General features: G+C 30.9%; 1 protein-coding gene across 3 annotated transcripts in view; it reads right to left on the bottom strand.

The window, feature by feature from the left end:
* LOC100197612 (A disintegrin and metalloproteinase with thrombospondin motifs 12) overlaps positions 1-20,968 on the bottom strand; it is a 62,487-nt gene extending 41,519 nt beyond the window's left edge. The window contains exons 1-2 of one of the 3 annotated variants that reach the window (XM_065816676.1): positions 20,848-20,968; positions 489-673 (exon numbers count right to left, since the gene is read on the bottom strand). In XM_065816676.1, the coding sequence (XP_065672748.1) occupies positions 489-506 (18 nt within the window). In that variant the 5' untranslated portion in view covers positions 507-673; positions 20,848-20,968. Of the gene's footprint in view, positions 1-488; positions 674-2,377; positions 2,795-20,156; positions 20,519-20,847 lie in introns of those variants that run through there. The other 2 variants (XM_065816674.1, XM_065816675.1) reach the window with 2 other exon arrangements.
* Positions 20,969-21,657: the final 689 nt, after the last annotated feature.

Here is a 21,657-nt window from a genome sequence, read left to right as displayed (position 1 = left end):
CTTGATGTATAAAAGGACTTTATACATCGAGTGTCATTTTTATTATCCAAAAATGCACATTTTATTCATTAAAAAATGGTAAGAAAAAAGTTGTTATAATTTTGTTATATAAAATATTGAGCAATTGAGGTTCTTAATGAAAAAACACTTAACTATTTTTAATTTGCGTACTAAATAATAACATGTTTAACCATTAGAACAGTTTTTTAATTTTCAGAACTTGCTATGCTAACTTTTATTTTTAACAGTTTTTTAATTTTAGCATAAGTTATTTTTTTTTTTGCATTAACTACTTGGAATATTAATATAGTAATCATTTGGTTTATAAACCAAATTAAAATATATAGAGAAGATTAATAAAATATTTAGTCTGAATTGAAAAAGGAGTTTTTTGAAAAAAAATTTTAAATACAATTTTTGTATTACACAAAATGTATAAAAATTTCTTTAAAAACACAAACATAAAACAGTGCAAATATTTACTGTACCATTTTCATTATGGTCATAATGTAGGTTTTTATAGAACTATTTCCATGAAATTCATTAACATATTTATCAACAACTACAAAAACTTCAACAACTGGCTGAGAGATGTGAAGATGATTTGTTTCCCTTTTACTTTCGGATAAAACCTCTTGCTCATTTTGCAAATCTTCAATAAAAACATCGACATCTACAAAAAAAAAAAATTAACAAAATCACTTATTTTGGGGGATTTTAATATTATGGTTGATCAATAAATTATGGTTGGGAGTTGTTTTAATTTTACTGTTGTTTTTCTTTTAAGGAATAATTCTGCCCTACTGTTGTTTAATGTTTTATGTACAATTCTGTTTTGCTAATCAAGAATCCTAAGCATAGAAAGGTAAACTTTTTAAAATAACTTTAATGTATAAACACATTATTATGTTAATTATGACTTTAGAACCACTAATCCATTATAAGGGTTTCTTGAATTTTCAGGTGCAAACAAATCAGGTACATAATCTTATAAGGAATCATATTCTACATCTGACTAAAATTACAACTTTTGCAATTTTTAGTGTTTTTATTTGGCAGGGCAGAAATAAAAATGTAATCAAACTGAAAATTAAAATTAGTTTTGAAAGTGAGGAATGTGAATATTTATTTTTATTCTATAAAAGCTATAAAACTATATTAAAATGATGAAAAGCTTTTGAATAAAATAGTGATTGTACTTCACCTATAGTTTTTCATGGAAAATGTAATTCTATAAGAATCATATTCTGATTTCTTATTTTCAAAACTGTGCAAATTCTAATTTTCAGATTGATCGCATAAATACTTCTGTCATGCCAATTAAGAACACCCTAAGTGTTCTTATTTGGCAGACAGAGAGCATTATACTTATGTTTTGGTTCAAAATTGAGACGATTGAGGCGGGTTTTTAAAAGATATTTATATATAATTAAATCTTAATGAAGAAATACATTTATCTTTTTTACATTTCATATTATCCAAATACATTTGGATGTTAGAAATTATATTGGAAACTTTCACTATAAAAAAATTATCAATAGTTAAAACCAAAGATTATTTATTTATGATGATGAAATATTTAATAGTCCAAAAACACATGTTTTTATTAAGAAACCTGTCTGTAACAAACCTGAAACTATTTTTGTCTCAGCTTCGTTACAGACAGGTTTCTTATTAAAAACTTGTATTTTTGGACTATTAAGTATCTTCCACCCACCACATGCTTATTAAAACTTCCTTCCCTTCCTGTTTATTAATTTTAAGTTGTTAACAAAATCAAACAAAAAAATCAAAAAATCAGAAGAGTATAAAAGGCTTTAAAAATCGTCGTTAAAAATAATTTAAAAAATTTTATAAATTATGATTTGTCAAAATTTAGGTTTTGGTTTAATTCTCACCAGTGGCGTTGCTAGGGGGGTGCATGGGTTGTAGGCCACACCGGGTGACACCATCACCACCTGACAGAGGGGTGACACCAAAATAAAAAAATGCAAATATAACAGAACTGCTCATGCTCGTGTTAATTTATTTTTGCGTTTGGCCTAACCAATAGTTTTCAGGTTTTCATTTTTCGATATTCTGTATTAATAACTCTGTTATTTCTTCATTTCACAAAAAATCTTTTGTCTTTTATTCAAGATCAAAAGATTGTATTTTGCATGCCATAACTTCTTTTCTAAGGATTTTTATTTTATTTTTAAACAAATTCATCTAGAGTCTAGAGGGGTGACACCAAAACAGTTTAACATACTGGGTGACACCAACCCTGGCAATGTATAATTAGGATATAAGGTTTAGGAACCCAACAACAACCTGTAATCGGTCATTGTAACAAAGTGTTAGGTGAATAAGGAAGAGATAAGTTTTACATAAGTACCTTCATTGTCTTTAACTTTAAATACCAAGCTGACCCACTTAAACATATCACATTAACAAGTATATTATATTCCTGCTATCATATCTTGAAGATGTTGTGTTAAGCAAGCAAGGTTAAATGTTAGAATAAGTTTCTCCTGTTCATAAACTATTCTGACACTCATGTTTGTTTTATACTTTGAAATAGATCAATCAATAAAAATAAAAATTTTTTATTTTTTTATTATTGAATTTAGTTTTAACTAAATCAGAGAGTCAAAAATTTATGAAATGAAGAAACTTCAAGAGCCCCACTGCATTTGCATGGTCTCTTGGTTGAGTAAAGGCTAAAGATGGTGTCTCAATAAAAATTCTTATCTTGGGCAGATATTAAACGCATCCGGCTTCTGTTTTGTAGAACGCCTCCAAGGCAAAGACTTAAGGGGTAAAAAGATTCTACCTGTTAACCAGCCGCGCACCCTTTCTTTATCTATTAGGCTAGCACAGATGTATTTAGAAATACATAGGTTCCAGTTTAGGATGTTGAATGATGGATCCTTTCAACTCGATGCATGGATTTTGCTTGTGTCTCTGTTTTTATGACTAGGCAACTCATTCTATTATCTTCTAATCAGGTTACGACTCTAAAACTTAGTTTTATGGTTCTGAGGCCACCTGGTAGTCAGGTTTTCCGAACTCTGTGGTAGCTCTCAGAGAGGCTGATTCCATCAGCAGCTGTAAAATATCAGAGTACTAGCAGTGCCGTGTTGCGCATGAATGGCATCCCTGTTCGTACTTTTGGTGTGCATCGTTGAGGCCACATTTGGAGCCCTTTGTTATGGCTTAGGGTTTATTAATAGTAATAAGGCAATTGTTTGGACTATTAAATAGTGTACAGATCACTCTCTCTGCTTTGAGTCAAGTTCTTTAACAAATTTTCTTCTGTTGAGTCTTATCTCTTGCAAAGTTCATCAGAGCTACTTGCTCTTTGTGAGACTAATTTGAGTTATCTTATCTTGTGACCTTAGTGTCAATTATTATCTTCTATAAATTCGTGAAGACTCCAATAATCATATGCTTGGTCTGGGCATCTACATTCGTAAGAACTCACCTATTTGTCAGAAAACTAGATTTGAATCTACCGATTATTTTTTTATGTGCTTTCGTTTAGCACCACTTCACTTTATAACCTTTCTCGTTGTTCTATATCGCTCTCCTTTATCTCAAAACTGCACTTATTTCGATTTTTGTTGTTTTTGTTGTTATGTTGTTTCTGTTATTGTTGATGTTATTTCTGATCAAATTGACCAAGACCTTTCTCTTTGTCCTTCAGCCAATGTTGTTGTTGTTAGTGACTTAAATGCTCATCACACTGAATGATTTGGCTCTACTTTCATTGACTCTGCAGACGTTAAGGCCACCACTTTTGCTTTTCTCAATCTCCAACTCAAATAGTCAACTTTCTAACTTGCTTTCCAGACAATCCGAATTATTTAACTTCTCTACTCGACTTATCTAATGTTTCTGATCCAAGTCAGTGTTCAGTTTCTCCATATTCACCCTTAGGTGCTTCTGACCACGGTTTGATCTCTCTAAAACTATCTCATTCTTCTTTATCATCGAAATCCCTCTATCGTCGTACCTCTTACAACTACTTTAAAGCTGACTGGGACTCTTTCTGTGATTTTCTTTGTGATGGTCCTTGGTTAGAAATTTTTCATCTTCCTGCTGACAAATGTGCTTTTTACTTAACTTCTTGAAATTTTTTATTCCCTCTCAACAAATCCAAGTCAAGCCTCACTCTTCTCCATGGCTTTCCTCACATTGTGCTGCTGCAATTTGCAACCATAACCATTATTTTCATATCTATCACCAAAACAATTCTCCAGAAAACAGACATCTGTCAACTATCGCTAGAAACCATCGTAAAAAGGTTTTGCTTAACGCTAAAGCCCACTATTCTCAGGTTACGAAACCTCGTATTTCTTCTCAAAAATTAGGCTCTTGTGATTTCTGAAAAATCTTTAACAGCATCTGTAACAAGGGTACATCTGTTATTCCACCTCTCTTGTTCAGATTTTGTCACCTCATCTAAAGACAAAGCTAAAATGTTTGCTAAGAACTTCTCATCAATATCATCTCTTGATTCCACTAGTCGTATTCTACCTAATGTAGCCCAAAAATAAGTTAGTCCATTGCCTGACCTTTGTATCACTTCAGCTTCTGTATCTAAAGTATCTTCCTGCTTTGGCTCTTCTACAGTTTGTGATTCAGACAACATACCTGTTATAGTCTTGCTGAAGTGTTCTCCGGAGCTGTCATCTATACTTTCAAAACTACTCAACAAATGCTTATCAGAGTCTTGTTAGGTAACATCTTTAATGTTATTGAACCCTTCTATACCAATTGTAGTATAAAAGTTGTCCTTGATGGAAAGCACTCTTCTTCATATCCTGTAACTTCAGGGGTTCCTCAAGGTTCTATCTTAGGCCCTATACTCTTTTTAATATATGTCAACGATCTTCCCGAAATTTTCACATCCAAGGTGGCATTGTTCGTTGATAATACTACTATTTTTACTTGTCTTGATAAAAAGACAACAATCTCTGATTGGATTAAGGAGGCATTTGAGCTTGAAAAGGGTCTCACTTCTGCTACAGGATGGGGCTCACAATGGGTGGTGAACTTTAAACTCAGAAAAAAATCCATTTTATTAGCTTTTTATTTAGCTAAATCTTTATCTCTATAAATCTCAAATCCGACCTTGTATGGAATACTGTTGCCATATCTGGGGCAGATCTTCCGATGATGCTCTTTCTCTTTTAGACAAGGTGCAAAAGTGAAATGTAAACATAGTTGAACCTGCTCTTGCAGCCAACCTCCATCCATCATCACATTATTGTAATGTGGCTTCTCTTTCTCTTTTTTATAAATACTAAAACGGGTGCTGCTCTAAAGAGCTAATGTCTCTTGTTGCTTCTATGAAAAATTCATTTTCGTGTTACTTTTCATTCTATTAATTCTAATCTCTTTACTGTGACTGTTCCTAAGTGCTTAGTTCTGTTCCTTACTTAGACTGTTCCTAAGTGCCTAAAAGCTTAAAAATTCTTATTTATCTAGTTTTTTTTCTCAAACATTAATCCTTTGGAATTCGCTTCCTTCGTCCTTTTTCCTGATTCATATAATTTGATATCTTTTAAGTTGTCTGTTAATTGTTATCTTGTTCTATAAATTTCATCTTTTCTCTTCCAGCAACTTCCAACTCTAATAGTGGTTGCTTGCAGCTTTGTTGGAAGTGAAGATATTGAGAAAAAAAAAGAAAGAAATTTAAAACGAGAGGTGGGCGTCAAATATGTTATCTTTAGAAAAATTTCTTTAAAAATTTCTTTAAATTTGCAACCTTTAATTGGACCTTGAAGATTAGCACTGATAACAAATCTTTTAACTTTCCCATCAATGAAATCACATGGTGACTTTTAATGTGATTTTGTAAAAAGTTTCATTTGCATGACATCCTAGAGTCTTAAGCATGATTTAATAAGGTTGAAAAATGCTTGCAATTTTTCCTACAGACCAGCAACCATTAGAAATATCAAATTTTTTAGCTTTCTACAAATAAGACTTATAAATTTTCATCATACAATAAACAAATTCAACATTATGAAATAAGCCATCAGATATAAAGCAAATAGATGTTAGTTGACTTTCAGTAGCACCCTGATCATCTTTTGTATAAACAACTACTTATGCTTTAAAATATAACATTAATCAAAGCAATAATTTTATTTGGGGTATGAATGACTTTAGTTTGACAAACATTTACTTTTTGCTTTAGAAATATAAGAATCAGATGTTAAGGCATCAAGATTTTCACAAAGACTTACAATAAACTCACCTGCTATAGATGTGTAACTTAAAAGCTTTACTTTATGGGTTGTACTCGACTGTTTCTGCTCAATAGTTGCATCTTCATTAACTTTATCATTCTTATCAAATGGTCCTTTATTTCATAGTTTTGTAGTTTTGGCGTATTGTACTTTTTGATCAGCATAGACCATTTTGGATTTAACTTATATAACATATTTAGAAAAAGCTGTTTAGGAATGAGGGTGTTATAATTTTAATTCGAAAAATAATTCCTTTCAGTTACAATAAAGTAACCACTTTAATACACGTTTAATTTTAGATGCTCAGAGTCATTTATATCTAGGAATTGCTGCTGAATGATCGTTGCAATTAAAATTTCACAATCTATGATGTCTAAAGTAATTCTAATTAATAGTTATAAATGCTAAAGTATGTTTCTTTGGTTAAGTTATATTTAAATTTGGTATATTCAATACATCAGCTGGTTTCCTTAAAGGTCAAGAATGACCCAAGGTCAAAATTTGAAGTTTTCTCTTTTGTTTTTAGTCTTCACCTTTCATTTCATTAAAACTGGCAATCTATTCAAAAACTTTCTTTTGATAGCTAAAAGCTTTTTTGACATCAATACTTGCATTAACTTTTTTTTCCCTAGTAAGATTTTAGCAGAACCCCATAAATTTCACTGGTGATACATCTAATGTATCAAGACTTATATTTATAAGTTCTTTTTCTTGTGTAACTACTATATCTTCATCAAAAAATGTTTGTTTCAGAAAGTTTCAGAAAACTATTATATCTTCATCATCATTATTGTAGTTCTGTAATGCAGACTAATTTCCTATTTTTGTACTATTTCTTTTCAACACAAAGAACACATTTTAATCTCCTATTTTTGTACCGTTTCTTTTCAACACAAAGAACACATTTTAATCTCCTATTTTTGTACCATTTCTTTTCAACACAAAGAACACATTTTAATCTCCTATTTTTGTACCATTTCTTTTCAACACAAAGAACACATTTTAATCTCTTATTTTTGTACCATTTCTTTTTAACACAAAGAACATATTTTAATCTCCTATTTTTGTACCATTTCTTTTCAACACAAAGAACATATTTTATATGTTTTTGCTTCTATACTAAGTAAAAACATATCCTTTGCCATATTCATTAAGAAAACATATCCTTTGTCAGTTGAATATCAGTTTCTTGCAAACCACTAGTTAATATTGCTTATCTTTTTAAACTTTTTTTATCAAAAAAAGTTTAACTTTTTTAAACTTTTTTTATCAAAAAAATTTAAAAAGTTAGGATGTAATCTAAAAACTGAGAAAGACTTTTTTTTAATGTTGATTTTTTGTAAAATTAGAGTTGCATAATTAGTTAAAAGTTTAGAACTTTTTTATTTCAATTTATGCCTTATAAATGGGTAAATAATAATTTCACTATATTCTATTAAAGATTACATAAAATCGCTTTTGATTAAATATTTTAAAATCTAAAAATTAAGCAATGATGGAAGATAATAAAATATTGCTCAGTACTAAATTGATCAATAACAGAGAGCAAGAAGATTTAAAATGTCTAAGGACTGCGTGAGAAATTTTCAAAAAATATTTTAAACGATTGTGGCTTCCAATGTCATGCAACGGTTATGTCATGTCAAAAGGTTAAAAAAACAACAACACAAAAGAGCACAAAAACAGTTTTATATTTTGCCACGGTTTCAAAGTGACAATAGAAAACTGCATGATTCCATCAGTAAACGTGCTGAATAATCGAAAAAAACGGTAACAGTTTCAACACGAAATGGTGCCTGCCCACACAGCTTGTACAGTTATATCATTGATGAAAGAATCAAAGTAAGTATATTTCCCTGGCTAGCTCACTTGCCAAACCGAAATCTAATAGAAACTATTAGGGCATGGAAAGACAAAGAATTCGCCAAGGTCTGAATAAGATTCATAAATAGCCTAAACCAGTACCGGATTAACCATTAAGCACACTACGCACGTCTTTAGGGAACCGCATGGAAGGGGCACCACGACGAGCTACTAAAATTTTTTTGCAATTACTAAATTACTGCAACTGCATGAACGGCCGCAGCAATGGGTTGTTTATGTCGGAAAATAGGTGTTTTAGAGTTTTGTGCCATATACACTGGAATCAGCTTTTTATAACTGAATCTGTTTTTATAACTGTTTCATGTTTATTAAACTAAATAAGCTATGTTTTCTAGGAACAATTATTATATTTAGATTTGTAACTTATAGAAAAACTATAATCCTCGTGTTTGACTTTATTTGCTAGCCTCGTTCGTAAGTGCATTTTTTATTATGGGAAAAAGAAAATATGATTCAAATCTAAGACAGAAATCAGGTGGTAGCAGGATATTTAAAAAAATATATTTTAGAGGAAATCAGTTTTCTCCAGTATCATCAGTATGCAATACAAATAGTTTGACTTCTCAGTTGGAAATCACTAATTTTACTAACACAAAATCTAAAATCTTGATGTCAATATCTTCAAAAAAAGTAACACAATGCAGTATTAATAGTAATGCACAAAATCATAATTCAAATGAATTACCTTCATGTTTTGTATTTATTTACAAAGACATTTTAAAATCAATTATTATTTTAGTTGGACATTATCCATAATGCTATAATAACTTAATTGAAATCTCAACTGATTTATCAAAAAAGAAAGGATTGGGTATTTTTTTAAAATTTTTTTGTATAACACCTTCTTGCGATTGGAAGCAGTCTTTTTATTCCGGTAAAGATGTTGAAACGCAAAGTTCAGGAATGTCACCATTTGAAATAAATTATAGAATTTTTATTGCTATGAGAGAGATAGGAAAAGGTCATTCTGCTTCAGAAAAATTTTGTGATCTAATGAACTTTCCTCCTCCAATGAATGTAAAATCATTTAATGGAATTCAAGAAAAAAACTCATAGCATATACCAAAGAGTAGCTGATGTGAAAATGAAAAATGCAGCAGATGAATTTGGATATCTTAACATACAGATACAACAAAATGATTATGACAATAATGTAGTAGCTGTTTGAAGTTTTGTTTTGACCTTGTTATTTGAAAGCGTTGCCCTTCATCTTATGAAGCAGGAGTGTTTTAGATTTAAGTTTTTTTGTTATTTTTTTATAAAATTTTATGTTACTGTAATTATATTGTATGATAATATTAAATATTTTTAATATTGATTGAATAATTCTGTTTTGGTTAAATACTTTTTAAATTATCTTTGGGTTTTTACACTTTTATTTTTTCTGCATTTTCAACAATGTTCAAGTTTTATTGTTTTGCTATAATTTTCTGTATATATTTTTTTATTTTTCTCATGAAAAATCTTTATTTGTGTTTTTCTCAAAATATGAGTTTTTTGCACGCTGCAATAAATATCTTGTGATTGGTTTTCCTGATTGTGTTGAAATTTTCAGGTGTTGTTTATTACATATATGTAAATTCACCTTCATGTTAGTTAACCGGTTCCAAAAATTTAGCATCAATTCGAAACCTTTTTGGGGCCTTTTTTTAGCCTTTAAACCGGTTTCCTTATAAAATCATAAATAATTTGTTAAATTATTTCATTTTGATAGGGTGAGTGCAACTATCTGTTATTAAAATGCTGTAAAAATTTAATGATCATACCATTATTAGTTCACAAGCTTTTTTATCGCACCTCATAGTTCATAGTTATTTAGGGTCCATGGACCCAAAATCTTGACCAAAAAAATTTTTTTTGAAATTTTTTTCCCTTTACTGTGTTGTAAATATGAAATGCTATATCTTATCTATTTAGTATAGGACCACCTTAAAATGTATGTGTTATCTCAACTTTTCTATATTGCAACCAAGTTATCTAATTAAAATTAAAATAATTTTATAATAAATAATGAAGCGTCAACAATTAAGTGGGGCACAGAAACGAAAACAAGCAGAAGTAATAAAACATAAGGCTGAAGCTGTTGTGCAAAAAATGCTAAAACTGACTTTATTCTTCCAAGGAAATTTGAAATCTACATTGTCGCTAAATACGGACAATAATGCTTCACATTCTGATAATTCTGTAGCAGTAGCAGCAGACGATGACTCTGTTACTGCTGATACAATAACAATAACAGGTTATAGTGAAGTTAATGAATCATCTGCAGAACTTACTTTGAATAAGTCTGAATGTGTCAGGAGATGATGACAATGACAAGCTGGCGACTACTTGCACGTTAGTGACATCACAGAATTACAGTAGTAACTGCAATAGAGGTTATGATCCTGGTACCTGGCAGGATTTTGACAATAATGATGTGGCATGTTGGGTAGACAAAGGATCATCAGACTGTCAACATCATTGTGGACCATTTCACAAATCAGTTCGCGCATTCCCTAATGAACACAAGAAAACATTAGGCATCATGTATTTTATCACAAGATGCCTAATGGTGAGACAAACATTTGTGAATGGCATCTTTACTCTCTGTGAAAAGGATCTCTATACTGTTTTGTATGCAAACTTCTTTCACCAAAACCACACTCAAGTCAATTTGCTGCACAAGGGTTTAATGACTGGAGAAATCCTGTTGTCATAGAACAATATGGGAAAAGCCCTGTTTATATTGAAGCAATTCTTACATATTTAATCAGAAGACAGCATACAGGTTTGACATAGTGAATGATGTGTTGTAGTACATGTGTGAAGTATATGAAATTGATTTCTCAAAGTGTAGAGTACAGTCGTACAACAACGCTGCAAATATGTCTGGTTGCTAAAAAGGCATACAGCAGAAACTGTTAGAAAAAAGCAACTATGCAGTTTTCTTTCTGTGTGCAGCTCATCCCCTTAATCTTGTGGGTTGCAGTGCTGTTGATTGCTGCCTGAATACTGTGAACTTTTTCTCAATTATGCAGAATCTATACACATTTTTATCTGCATCTACGCACAGGTGGGATGTCTTGAAATCTCATGTACAAGATAAAAAAATTCTAAAACCCCTTTCAGATACATGATGGGAAGCACACTCAGCTGCAACTAGTGCTATTCTGGAATCTTCCTCAGAATTAGTTGCACTGGAGAGCATTGCTGACGTCCAATCACTGAAAGGTGACACTGTGTGAGAGGCACAATTTTAGCTAATAAAATGATGAAATCGGTGATTGTGTTGATGCTGGTAATTTGACAGGATATACTCCAAAATTTTCATAAAAAAAGTACTGCATTGCAAAACGAAGAACCTAATATGACTGTGTGCGGAAATCAGAGTTTGGCAGTTTATCTGACCAACATGAGGGATCACTTTGATAAATATTAGAAGACTGCCAAAGAAATACTACCAGATGTTGACTATAAGCAATCAAAGAATCGTATCAGGAGAAGAATAAAGCAAGCTGATGAAACGAAATGCAAAGTGCATTATCCAAACCTGGATATTGCACATCTTCCTTACCTTAATGCTAACAAATGATTCTGCTGAGCGATCCTTTTCATAGCTTAAAAGACTCAAAAACCCAAGTAGAACAACAATGAAGCAGGAGAGATTGGACTCTTTGTCTCTACTCTGCATCAAGGCAGATATGCTTACTTCAGTTGACTTTGACAATGTAATCAACAATTTTGCACTTTCAAAGTCTAGGAAACAAAATGTTTGATTTATAAAAATTATAACAGTAACTAGTAGTGTAGTAGTTTCGTAACTGTTTACATTATACTCATACATGTTGTTTACAACTTACATCATCATAGTTAAATGATGTGTGACAGTTTTATGTATAGATTATAGCATGTGTATATAATACTGTAATAAATATTAATGTTGCACAACAACTTGCACTTACCTGCTATTGGTTGGCTATGTTCGGCACCATAGTTGGTTAAGATCTTAGGGCCCCTGAATATATTATTCTGGTCCTGGCCTAAACCAAGAAAAAGGTACCATATGGAGAAAAGTTTCAAACAAAATTTGCAACTATCTTGTTAAATTGGTGCAAAAAAGATGTGCAGCTTGGAAAAAAGCTCATGGAAAATATATTAAATTGTTGTCCATAAAAAAATATCCATGGAAAAAAGTACGTGAAATATATTTTCAATAACCGTCCATAAATTACGTCACACAAACTTCAACCCCACCCCTCGTCACAACATCGTAACTCTTTAATAACAAGTTTTGTATGAGTTGTCACTAAACCACTAATCCATCTTTCTCCTACCTTTCTCCTAGATTGTGACGTAATTTAAGGACAACCACATTGTTTTAAAGATTATTTTTGCGCTATTTTTGATGTATTAAAAAATGTATACAAATTTGGTGCCAAGAAGGTTTGATTTAAAGGAATCGGCGTTATGTTATATACTTTTTTGAAGCCAGCTTCAAAAGTTGGGTTAACCTTAAACAATTTCATGGAATTAAGAAGTTACTGTAAATTTTATTGATCCAATTTTATTTTATTTATGTATTTTATTTGCCGTATAATAATATTTACAATAAAGTTTGTATTTATAATATGATACGGGCAAGACTTCAAGAAGATTGTAACTAACCCTTTACAATATAAAAATCTATTATCTTCTGCAATAAAAATTATATAATTATTATTATTACTATTATTATAAAATATATTATCTTATATCCTTATAAAATAAATATGTAGCAAATAAGTATAATATATTACTTATTAAATACATTACATACTTTAAAAGTAAAACTCGCAGTTAAGTAAATTAATGTGTAACATAATATTCATCTATTAGGCTGGGGCAGATGTATTTTTAATACATTGTTTCCAGTTTAGGATGTTGAATGCTGGATCTTCTTGACTCAATGCATGGGTTTTGCTTGTGTCTCTGTTTTTATGAGTAGGCAACTCATTATATTATCTCCTAATGAGGGTACAGCTCTAAAACTCAGTTTAATGGTTCTGAGGCCGGCTGGTAGTCAGGTTTCCCGAACTCTGTGATAGCTCTCAGAGAGGCTGATTCCATCAACAGCTGAAAAATATCAAAGTATTAACAGTGCCATGTTGCGCATGGATGGTGTCCCTGTTTGTACTTTTGGTGTGCATTGCGGATTCCACATTTGGAGCCCTTTGTTACGGCTTAGGGTTTATTAGTAGTAATGAGACAATTGCTTGGGATATTAAACAGTGTTATGAGTACTATCTATGCTTTGAGTCAAGTTCTTCAATCTAATTTAAAAATGAATAAAGTACCAAAAACTATAAAACACAAAAAACCATCATCATCACCAAGTTCTCTAAACCTATCATTCACTAATATTCGTGGTCTTCGAAGTAACTTTTCTTCTGTTGAGTCTTATCTCTTGCAAAGTTCACCAGATCTACTTGCTCTTTGTGAGACTAATTTGAGTTCAGCTGTCTCATCTTGTGATCTTAGTGTTGATGGTTATCTTCCTCTAATTCGTAAAGACTCCAATAGCCACATGCTTGACCTGGGCATTTACATTCGTAAGAATTCACCTATTTGTCGTGAAACTAGGTTTGAATCCACAGACTATTCTTTTATGTGCTTTCGTGTAGCACCACTTCACTCTATTGCCTTTCTCTTTGTTCTATATCGTTCTCCTTCATCTCAAGACTGCACTCTTTTTGATGTTATTTCTGATCATATTGACCGAGCCCTCTCTCTTTATCCATCAGCTAATATAGTTGTTGTCGGTGACTTTAATCCTCACCACTCTGAATGGCTTGGCTCTAGTGTCAGTGACTCTGCAGGCATTAAAACCCACAACTTTTGCCTTTCTCAATCCCTAACTCAAATAGTCAACATTCCAACTCACTTTCCAGACAACCCGAATCATTTACCTTCTCTACTCGACTTATGTCTTGTTTCTGATCCTAGTCAGTGCTCAGTTTCTCCACATTCACCTTTAGGTGCTTCTGATCACAGTTTGATCTCTCTAAAACTAATATCTCATTCTTCTTCATCACCTGAATCTCCCTATTATCGAACCTCTTACAACTACAGTAAAGCTGACTGGGATTCTTTCCGTGATTTTCTTCGTGATGGCCTATGAGTAGAAATCTTTCGTCTTCCTGTCGACAAATGTGCTTCTTACATAACTTCGTGGATTCAGGCTGGCATGGAATCTTTTGTTCCCTCTCGACAATTCCAGGTCAAGCCTTACTCTTCTCCATGGTTTTCTTCACACTGTGCTGCTGCGATTGCCAATCGAAACCGTTACTTCCATATGTATCAGCAAAGCAATTCTCCAGAAAACAGGCGTCTGTTTATTAGTGCTGGAAACAATTGTAAAAAGGTTTTGTCTAACGCCAAAACCCGCTATTCTCAGGTCATGAAATCTCGTATCTCATCTCAAAAATTAGGCTCTCGTGACTTCTGGAGAATCTTTAATAATATCAATAATAAGGGCAAATCTATAATTCCACCTCTCTTGTATGGTTCAGACTTTGTCACCACACCTAAAGACAAAGCTGAATTGTTTGCTAAAACCTTTTTATCAATATCATCTCTTGATTCCACTAGTTTCTTTCTACCTGATATTGCTAACAAACAGGTTGATCCATTGCTTGACATTCATATCACTTCAGCACCTATATCTAAAGTGATTTCCTGCCTAGACTCTTCTAAAGCTTGTGGCCCACACAACATACCTGTTATTGTCTTGCAGAAGTGTTCTCCGGAGCCGTCGTCTATACTCTCAAAACCATTCAACAAGTGCTTATCAGAGTCTTGCTTTCCAGCCTGCTGGCTGTTGTTATCCCTATCTTCAAAAATTATGGAGAGCAAATTGATTCGTCTAACTACCGTCCTCTTGGTCTTCTTCCTATCATAAGCAAAGTTTTTGAATCTTTAATTAACAAACACTTAATTTCTCATCTTGAATCTAATCACTTACTTTCTGACCATCAATATGGATTTCGATCTTCACGTTCTTCAGCTGATTTTTTAACAGTAACAACTGACAGGTTTTATCGTGCATTAGATAAAGGTGGAGAGGTTAAGGCCATTGCTCTCGACATTTCAAAAGCTTTTGATAAAGTTTGGCGTGCTGGTCTTCTCCATAAGCTTTCTTCTTATGGTGTATCCGGCAACATCTTTAAGATCATCGAATCCTTCCTTTCCAATCGTAGCATAAAAGTTGTCCTCGATGGACAACACTCTTCTTCTTATTCTGTAACTTCAGGGGTTCCTCAAGGTTCTATCCTTGGCCCTATACTCTTTTTAATTTACATTAACGATCTTCCAGGTATTTTTTCATCTAAGGTGGCATTGTTCGCTGATGACACTATCATTTATTCTTGTTGTAATAAAAACAAACACCCTCTGATTGCTTGGAGGGGGCATTTGAGCTTGAAAAGGACCTTACTTCTGCTACAGCATTGGGCTCACAGTGGCTGGTGAATTTCAACTTAATTTTTTTCAGCCAATCGTTATCGCAATAATTTAGATCTTCCTATATTTATGAACGGTGATGTACTCGATGAGTCACCTACTCTTCATCTTCTAGGATTAACTCTTACTTCCAATCTTTCTTGGAAACCATATATCAAATCAGTTGCAAAATTAGCATCTGCTAAGGTTGCATCTCTTTATCGAGCTCGTCACTTTCTTGCTTCGGATTCTATTCTCTATCTCTATAAATCTCAAATCCGGCGTTGTATGGAATATTGTTGCCATATCTGGGTCGGATCCTCTAATGATGTCCTTTCTCTTTTAGACAAGGTGCAAAAACGCGTTGTAAACATAGTTGGACCTGCTCTTGCAGCCAACCTCCAACCATTATTACATCGTTGTAATGTTGCTTCTCTTTCTCTTTTTTACAAATACTATAATGGGCACTGCTCTAAAGAGCTAGCGTCTCTTGTGCCATCTACTATAATTCATTCTCGTGTTACTCGTCATTCAATTAAGTGTCATCCTTTTTCTGTGACTGTTCCTAAGTGCTCCAAAAACGCTTATTCGTCTAGTTTTTTCCTCGAACATCAGCTCTTTGGAATTCGCTTCCTTCATCTTGCTTTCCTGAATCATATAATTTGCAATCTTTTAAGTCGTCTGTCAATCGTTATCTTGCTCTACAATCTTCATCTTTTCTCTTTCAGTAACTTCCAATTTTAATTAGTGGCTGTTGGAACCAGCCACTAATTAAAGTTTTGTTGGAAGCGAAGATGTTTAAAAAAAATAATAATAATAATAATAACTAAAATTATTTTAAAAAATCAAAAATAATTCAAGAATTTTTTTTATTAAAAAAATAATTTTCTTCATTTGAACATAAAATACAAAACATTAAAAACATTTAGTTGATAAACATGGCGTTCATTTCTTTAAATAGTTCAAAAATCGATTTTTAAAGTTTATTATTCGAATTGCGTGTTTTTGATGTCGATAAAGAGATTTCAATTTAGTTTTATGTGTATTTCCTCATAAAGTATTGAATAATATATATGACAATGAATAAATGAGTAGTATTAACAGGTTTTTGTTTAAAATACCTCTAGATTTGTATAGAATTCCAATGCTTTTTTCAACTTTATTAGAAATATTGTTAATGCGTGGTCTCCAAGATAGGTTTTCTTCAATTAAAACTCCTAAAAATGTTTTTTTCTTTTTAGGCTAACATTGTCAATAAAGAGATCATTTATATTCACAGGTAGTGTCTGTTTTTTATAGTTTGGATAAAAATGTATTTCGTTTATTCAATGTTTGATTTTCATAAAGGAGTTTATTGTTAATTAGATAAGTATACACTCTGTTATACATTACTTTTCCTAATGTTTTTGAAAAAAACCGGAAAAGCAGAAATAGATCCGTAATTTGTTAAATCAGTCTTAAAGATAGAAATTACTTTTGCTACCTTCGTCTGGGAAAGTTACTTGTTTAATGGACGCTTTAAAGATTTTGTGATAAAAAAATAAATAGCTTGTTCAACAAGCTAAAAGCAAAGCTAAAAGCAAAGGTATTCTTTACAACAAGCCTTGTTGTAAAGAATACCTTTTGTGATGTCATAAGAGTCTATCGCAACATTCTCATTTATAATTTTAAGTTACCATTGTTGAAAATTTGCTTTTATATAGTCATTCTAGCTTTCTTTTTATTTATTTCGTAATCTGATATTATAGGGAAAAATATAGAAAAATGATCAAAAGCATCAGCTTTTATAATTCCTTTTTTTTTGTTTTTTATGTTTTGATTTTTGATATACTCAAAACAATCCAGGTTGAAGCCACCCAAAATATAACTTTTTTTTTTCTCTTGACTACTTTTTTTTTTATTAGATTGGTTTTCAAAAATTTACTGAGGTTTTCTGTTCTTTCAGTTAAAGGTCTATAGCAACAGCTGATTGCAACATTTTTTGAATTTTTGTTTATCAAATCATTTAATAAGATTTCTTTATCAGTATCGGAAACACTTTTATCCCTTCTAACCTTATAGAAAATACTAATAAAATAGTGCTCCATGCTTATTATTGTTTTGTTCTAAAAAAAATCTCTTTAAAACTTGGGAGAAGGAGAATAGAGTTTGATTGTTGATTTCGTATATTAGGGTAATGAAAGTTGGTAATGAGACACTTAAGCACTAGTTTATATAATACAGCTCATGCAAAAAGTTTTGAAAAGAGAACAAGATATTTGAAGTCTTATGAACGGTGATGTACTCGATGAGTCACCTACTCTTCATCTTCTAGGATTAACTCTTACTTCCAATCTTTCTTGGAAACCATATATCAATTCAGTTGCAAAATTAGCATCTGCTAAGGTTGCATCTCTTTATCGAGCTCGTCACTTTCTTACTTCGGATTCTATTCTCTATCTCTATAAATCTCAAATCCGGCCTTGTATGGAATATTGTTGCCATATCTGGGAAAGTTGGTAATGAGACACTTAAGCACTAGTTTATATAATACAGCTCATGCAAAAAGTTTTGAAAAGAGAACAAGATATTTGAAGTCTTATGAACGGTGATGTACTCGATGAGTCACCTACTTTGATTGTTGATTTCGTATATTAGGGTAATGAAAGTTGGTAATGAGACACTTAAGCACTAGTTTATATAATACAGCTCATGCAAAAAGTTTTGAAAAGAGAACAAGATATTTGAAGTCTTCTAACATCCTACTATAATCTGAAAAAATATGAGTTTTAAAACTCTAATGGTTTGATTTCTAGAAATCATTTATTGACAACACCTACACTGTCTTATTTTGCCAAACAGTATAGAGCAAAATGAGACAGATTATTTTTAAGAATTAATCTAAGGTAAACAAACAAGATTTTAAAAAGGATTAGGGAGATAAATTGTTTTTATAATAAAATATATTCTACAACTCTATTATATAAATTAAGCACGCTGCCACCACTAAATAAATCACATGGCTGCAACTTATGTGAGGTATGAGGTAGTGACGTTATATTTACTATTCTATTTTTTTAACAAAATCCAATAAATTAATATTCTTTGTATGAGTTTTGTGCCCATTTAAAATCAAACGAATCTTATTTTTAGTAACTCTAAAAAATAAGTTTTTACTAAAAAGTACGTTTTTTTTGCAAAATGTTTTAAAATCTATATGAAAAAATTAGTAGAATTTTGTTATCTCTATTTGTTTATAGTTTATTAAAATATCCTATAATTTGATATTAAAACTTAAAATGAAAAAAAACTAAATATTTTACAGGAATAAGCACAAAAAACTGCTTTATTTTTCAGGTGTCAAATTATCTAGAGGAAAACAGTCTGGTAAATGACAATGAGTATGGTTTTCAACGTAAATCATCAGCAAAACTAGCTGCAATATTTGTAGATAATATTAAAAAAATAGTCGACGAGGGTAAAATAGTAGGAGCAGTATTTATTGGCTTGAGTAAAGGATTTTGCATCACGAATTACTAATCAATAAGCTTAGCAATTATAGTGTTCGAAGAAGAAGCTCTGCTGGCTTAAAAATTACCTATTTAACAGAATCAAACCATTCATATCACAAAGTAAATTTATTTAAATTTATTCCAAATCAACAAAAACAATTTTTTTTTTACTTTTTTTTTTTAAATCTCATATGTTATGTTGGATTAAAAAGCCAATTAAATTTTACACAAAGTTGGGTAATAAATTTAAAGCTTATTCATATCATGAAGCTTTCACTCAAATAATATTTAATGAGTCTAAATATAAATATAAAAATAGACTATAAAATACTTTATAGACAACCGAAAACATTAATAAAATAAAATTTTTAATGTTTTGTAGCATTTCTAGAACTTTTTTTTTCTAAGTATTGCAAAATAAAATAACGAGTTGATGTACATCAAATACAGCATAACAGTTCTCCATCCCACTAAAAGTATATATAGCAAAAATGAATAAGCTTAATTTATCAATTATGCAAGATATGAAGTATGGTTGTTTCATAAAACATCGTGGAACAGCTTTGATTGAGAAGATTGTTTTTCCACTGATGCCAATATTATGGTTAGAGTAGGTATCTATAGATTTTTTTCACTCAAAATCAAATAGTTTACTTTACTTAATTATTTAGAAAGTTGTAATTTAGCCTAAAGGTTCGAAGATAAGTTCAGCCTGACACCTCTGTTTTTATCATAACAACCTATCTAAATAAGTTTATTTATTTAGATATTTCAATTTTATTGACTCAATTACCGCTCCGCAAAAAACAAAAAACGCTACATTTTTGCTGAGACAAAGTTATAGCATTAAAAGTAAATAGTAAATTTTTTCTTATTAAATAACATGAAGCTTCCTCGTGTTTAGAAGTTTCTAACGTCATAATTTTTTTCCACCTATAGACATTAATAAAAAACGCTTAACTGCACAGGTACAAGTAATAAGATATTAGCACAAGGTTTTAGTTTATATGTAAGAAAAAATGTAATAATTTTTTTTAGAGTAACATTGTTTATATGAATGCTTACTTAAAATAAACTTTACCTTGATAGTTTTCATCAAACACTGAAATAAGATGCGCCGATAGAACGATAATAAATAATGATGAACTTAAAAAGCAAATGTTCTGTCTCATTTTTAAATCTTTGTAATCGCTAAATGTTTTAAAATTTAAAAATTTTTGTTGTTTATTACTTTGATTTCCTTTCTCGACATATAAAATTTTATAAGTTTTTGTTTGTTACATTGTTTCTTTTCTCGACATTCGGTGCCACGTTGACATGTTTATAAAAAGTTTTTTTTCTCTTGTAGCTTCTCTTTAAATGTGTTCTGTTTGATAAATCTTGTGTTATTAGTTTTTCTTCAATTTATTTAAAAAATATTTCGCTTTGTTTTTTTGTATAAGCAATGTTATAGTAAAGAGCTATATTATATTTCCTTTAGTGACAATTAAATGTCAATATTATTAGTGTTTATTTGTTTATAATGGAAAAATTATGTTTGCTGATACAACTTTACTTATAGCTAAGAGTAAAGAAACCTTGCAGCTGAAAAAAAAAAAGAAATAAAAATACGTGTATAAAAAAAATTTTTCCAAAAAAATAACTGTTAAACATTCTTTCCTTTAATTTCATTTCGTCATTAACTACATGTGATATTTTTAAAACAAAAACAAGTTTTATTTTATAGCGCAGCATTTTTTGTGTATTTTTGATCAAAAAACATTAACTTATACATTTAAACTTTACTTTTCCATCTTCTACTGCTGTATGTACATCTTCTTTTACTGTATGTACAGTAGTTGTTTAACAATGTGTATACCAGCTTCGGGTTGTTCTGTAATTTTGATGTTTTTTATTTTCCTTTAGAAATTTTAGCTTTAACGGAACGATTTAGACGATTGTATGTTATTTTAAGTTTGTTTTATTTTGATTTTGGTGAGCAATTGCGAGTTATTTCGCTCGAATTAGGTTTTTAATATTTGAGGTAACCCTGTGATCATACTTTTTCCTAGTTCCATTAATCTTGGAGATAAAATATTTTTAAGCAGTATAACAGTTAGAAATTAATAGATTAAACATTTGGTATGCAGAAAAAGAAAAATTCAAATTGATTGATGCAATAAAGTTTGATATTAAATCGTAATCGTATTTGCTAAACAAATGAGACTCACTTTCAGATATCTGTTTTGAAACTAAATTTTTCCAAGTGGTACTAAAGTTATCTTTCGTGTTCCTTCCTAAGATATTATTAAGAGACAAGTTCAAAATAAAATTATTGTTGATGGTAAATAAATGTTTTGGTGTAAACCTCGTATCCGGTTGAGTTATTTGGTTTGAGCCAATTAATACCATCATTTAATAACTTTATATTAAGGAGGGAGGTTAAAGTCACTGATAATAGAACAATAATCCTAGGACTTCTTAAATAAAAAATAAGCTAATTTAAAGGATTTGACAAAACTTTAGAAATAATTAAACTTAAAACCTCCAACTTCGGTTCCAACTCCGTTGTTTTTATTACTAATACTACTATTATTATGCTT

This window comes from Hydra vulgaris, chromosome 13, assembly GCF_038396675.1.
Source record: "Hydra vulgaris chromosome 13, alternate assembly HydraT2T_AEP".
Classification (NCBI taxonomy): Eukaryota; Metazoa; Cnidaria; class Hydrozoa; order Anthoathecata; family Hydridae; genus Hydra; species Hydra vulgaris.
The sequence above is the reverse complement of the archived record's forward strand: the minus strand, read 5'-3'. Positions and strand labels throughout refer to the sequence as shown.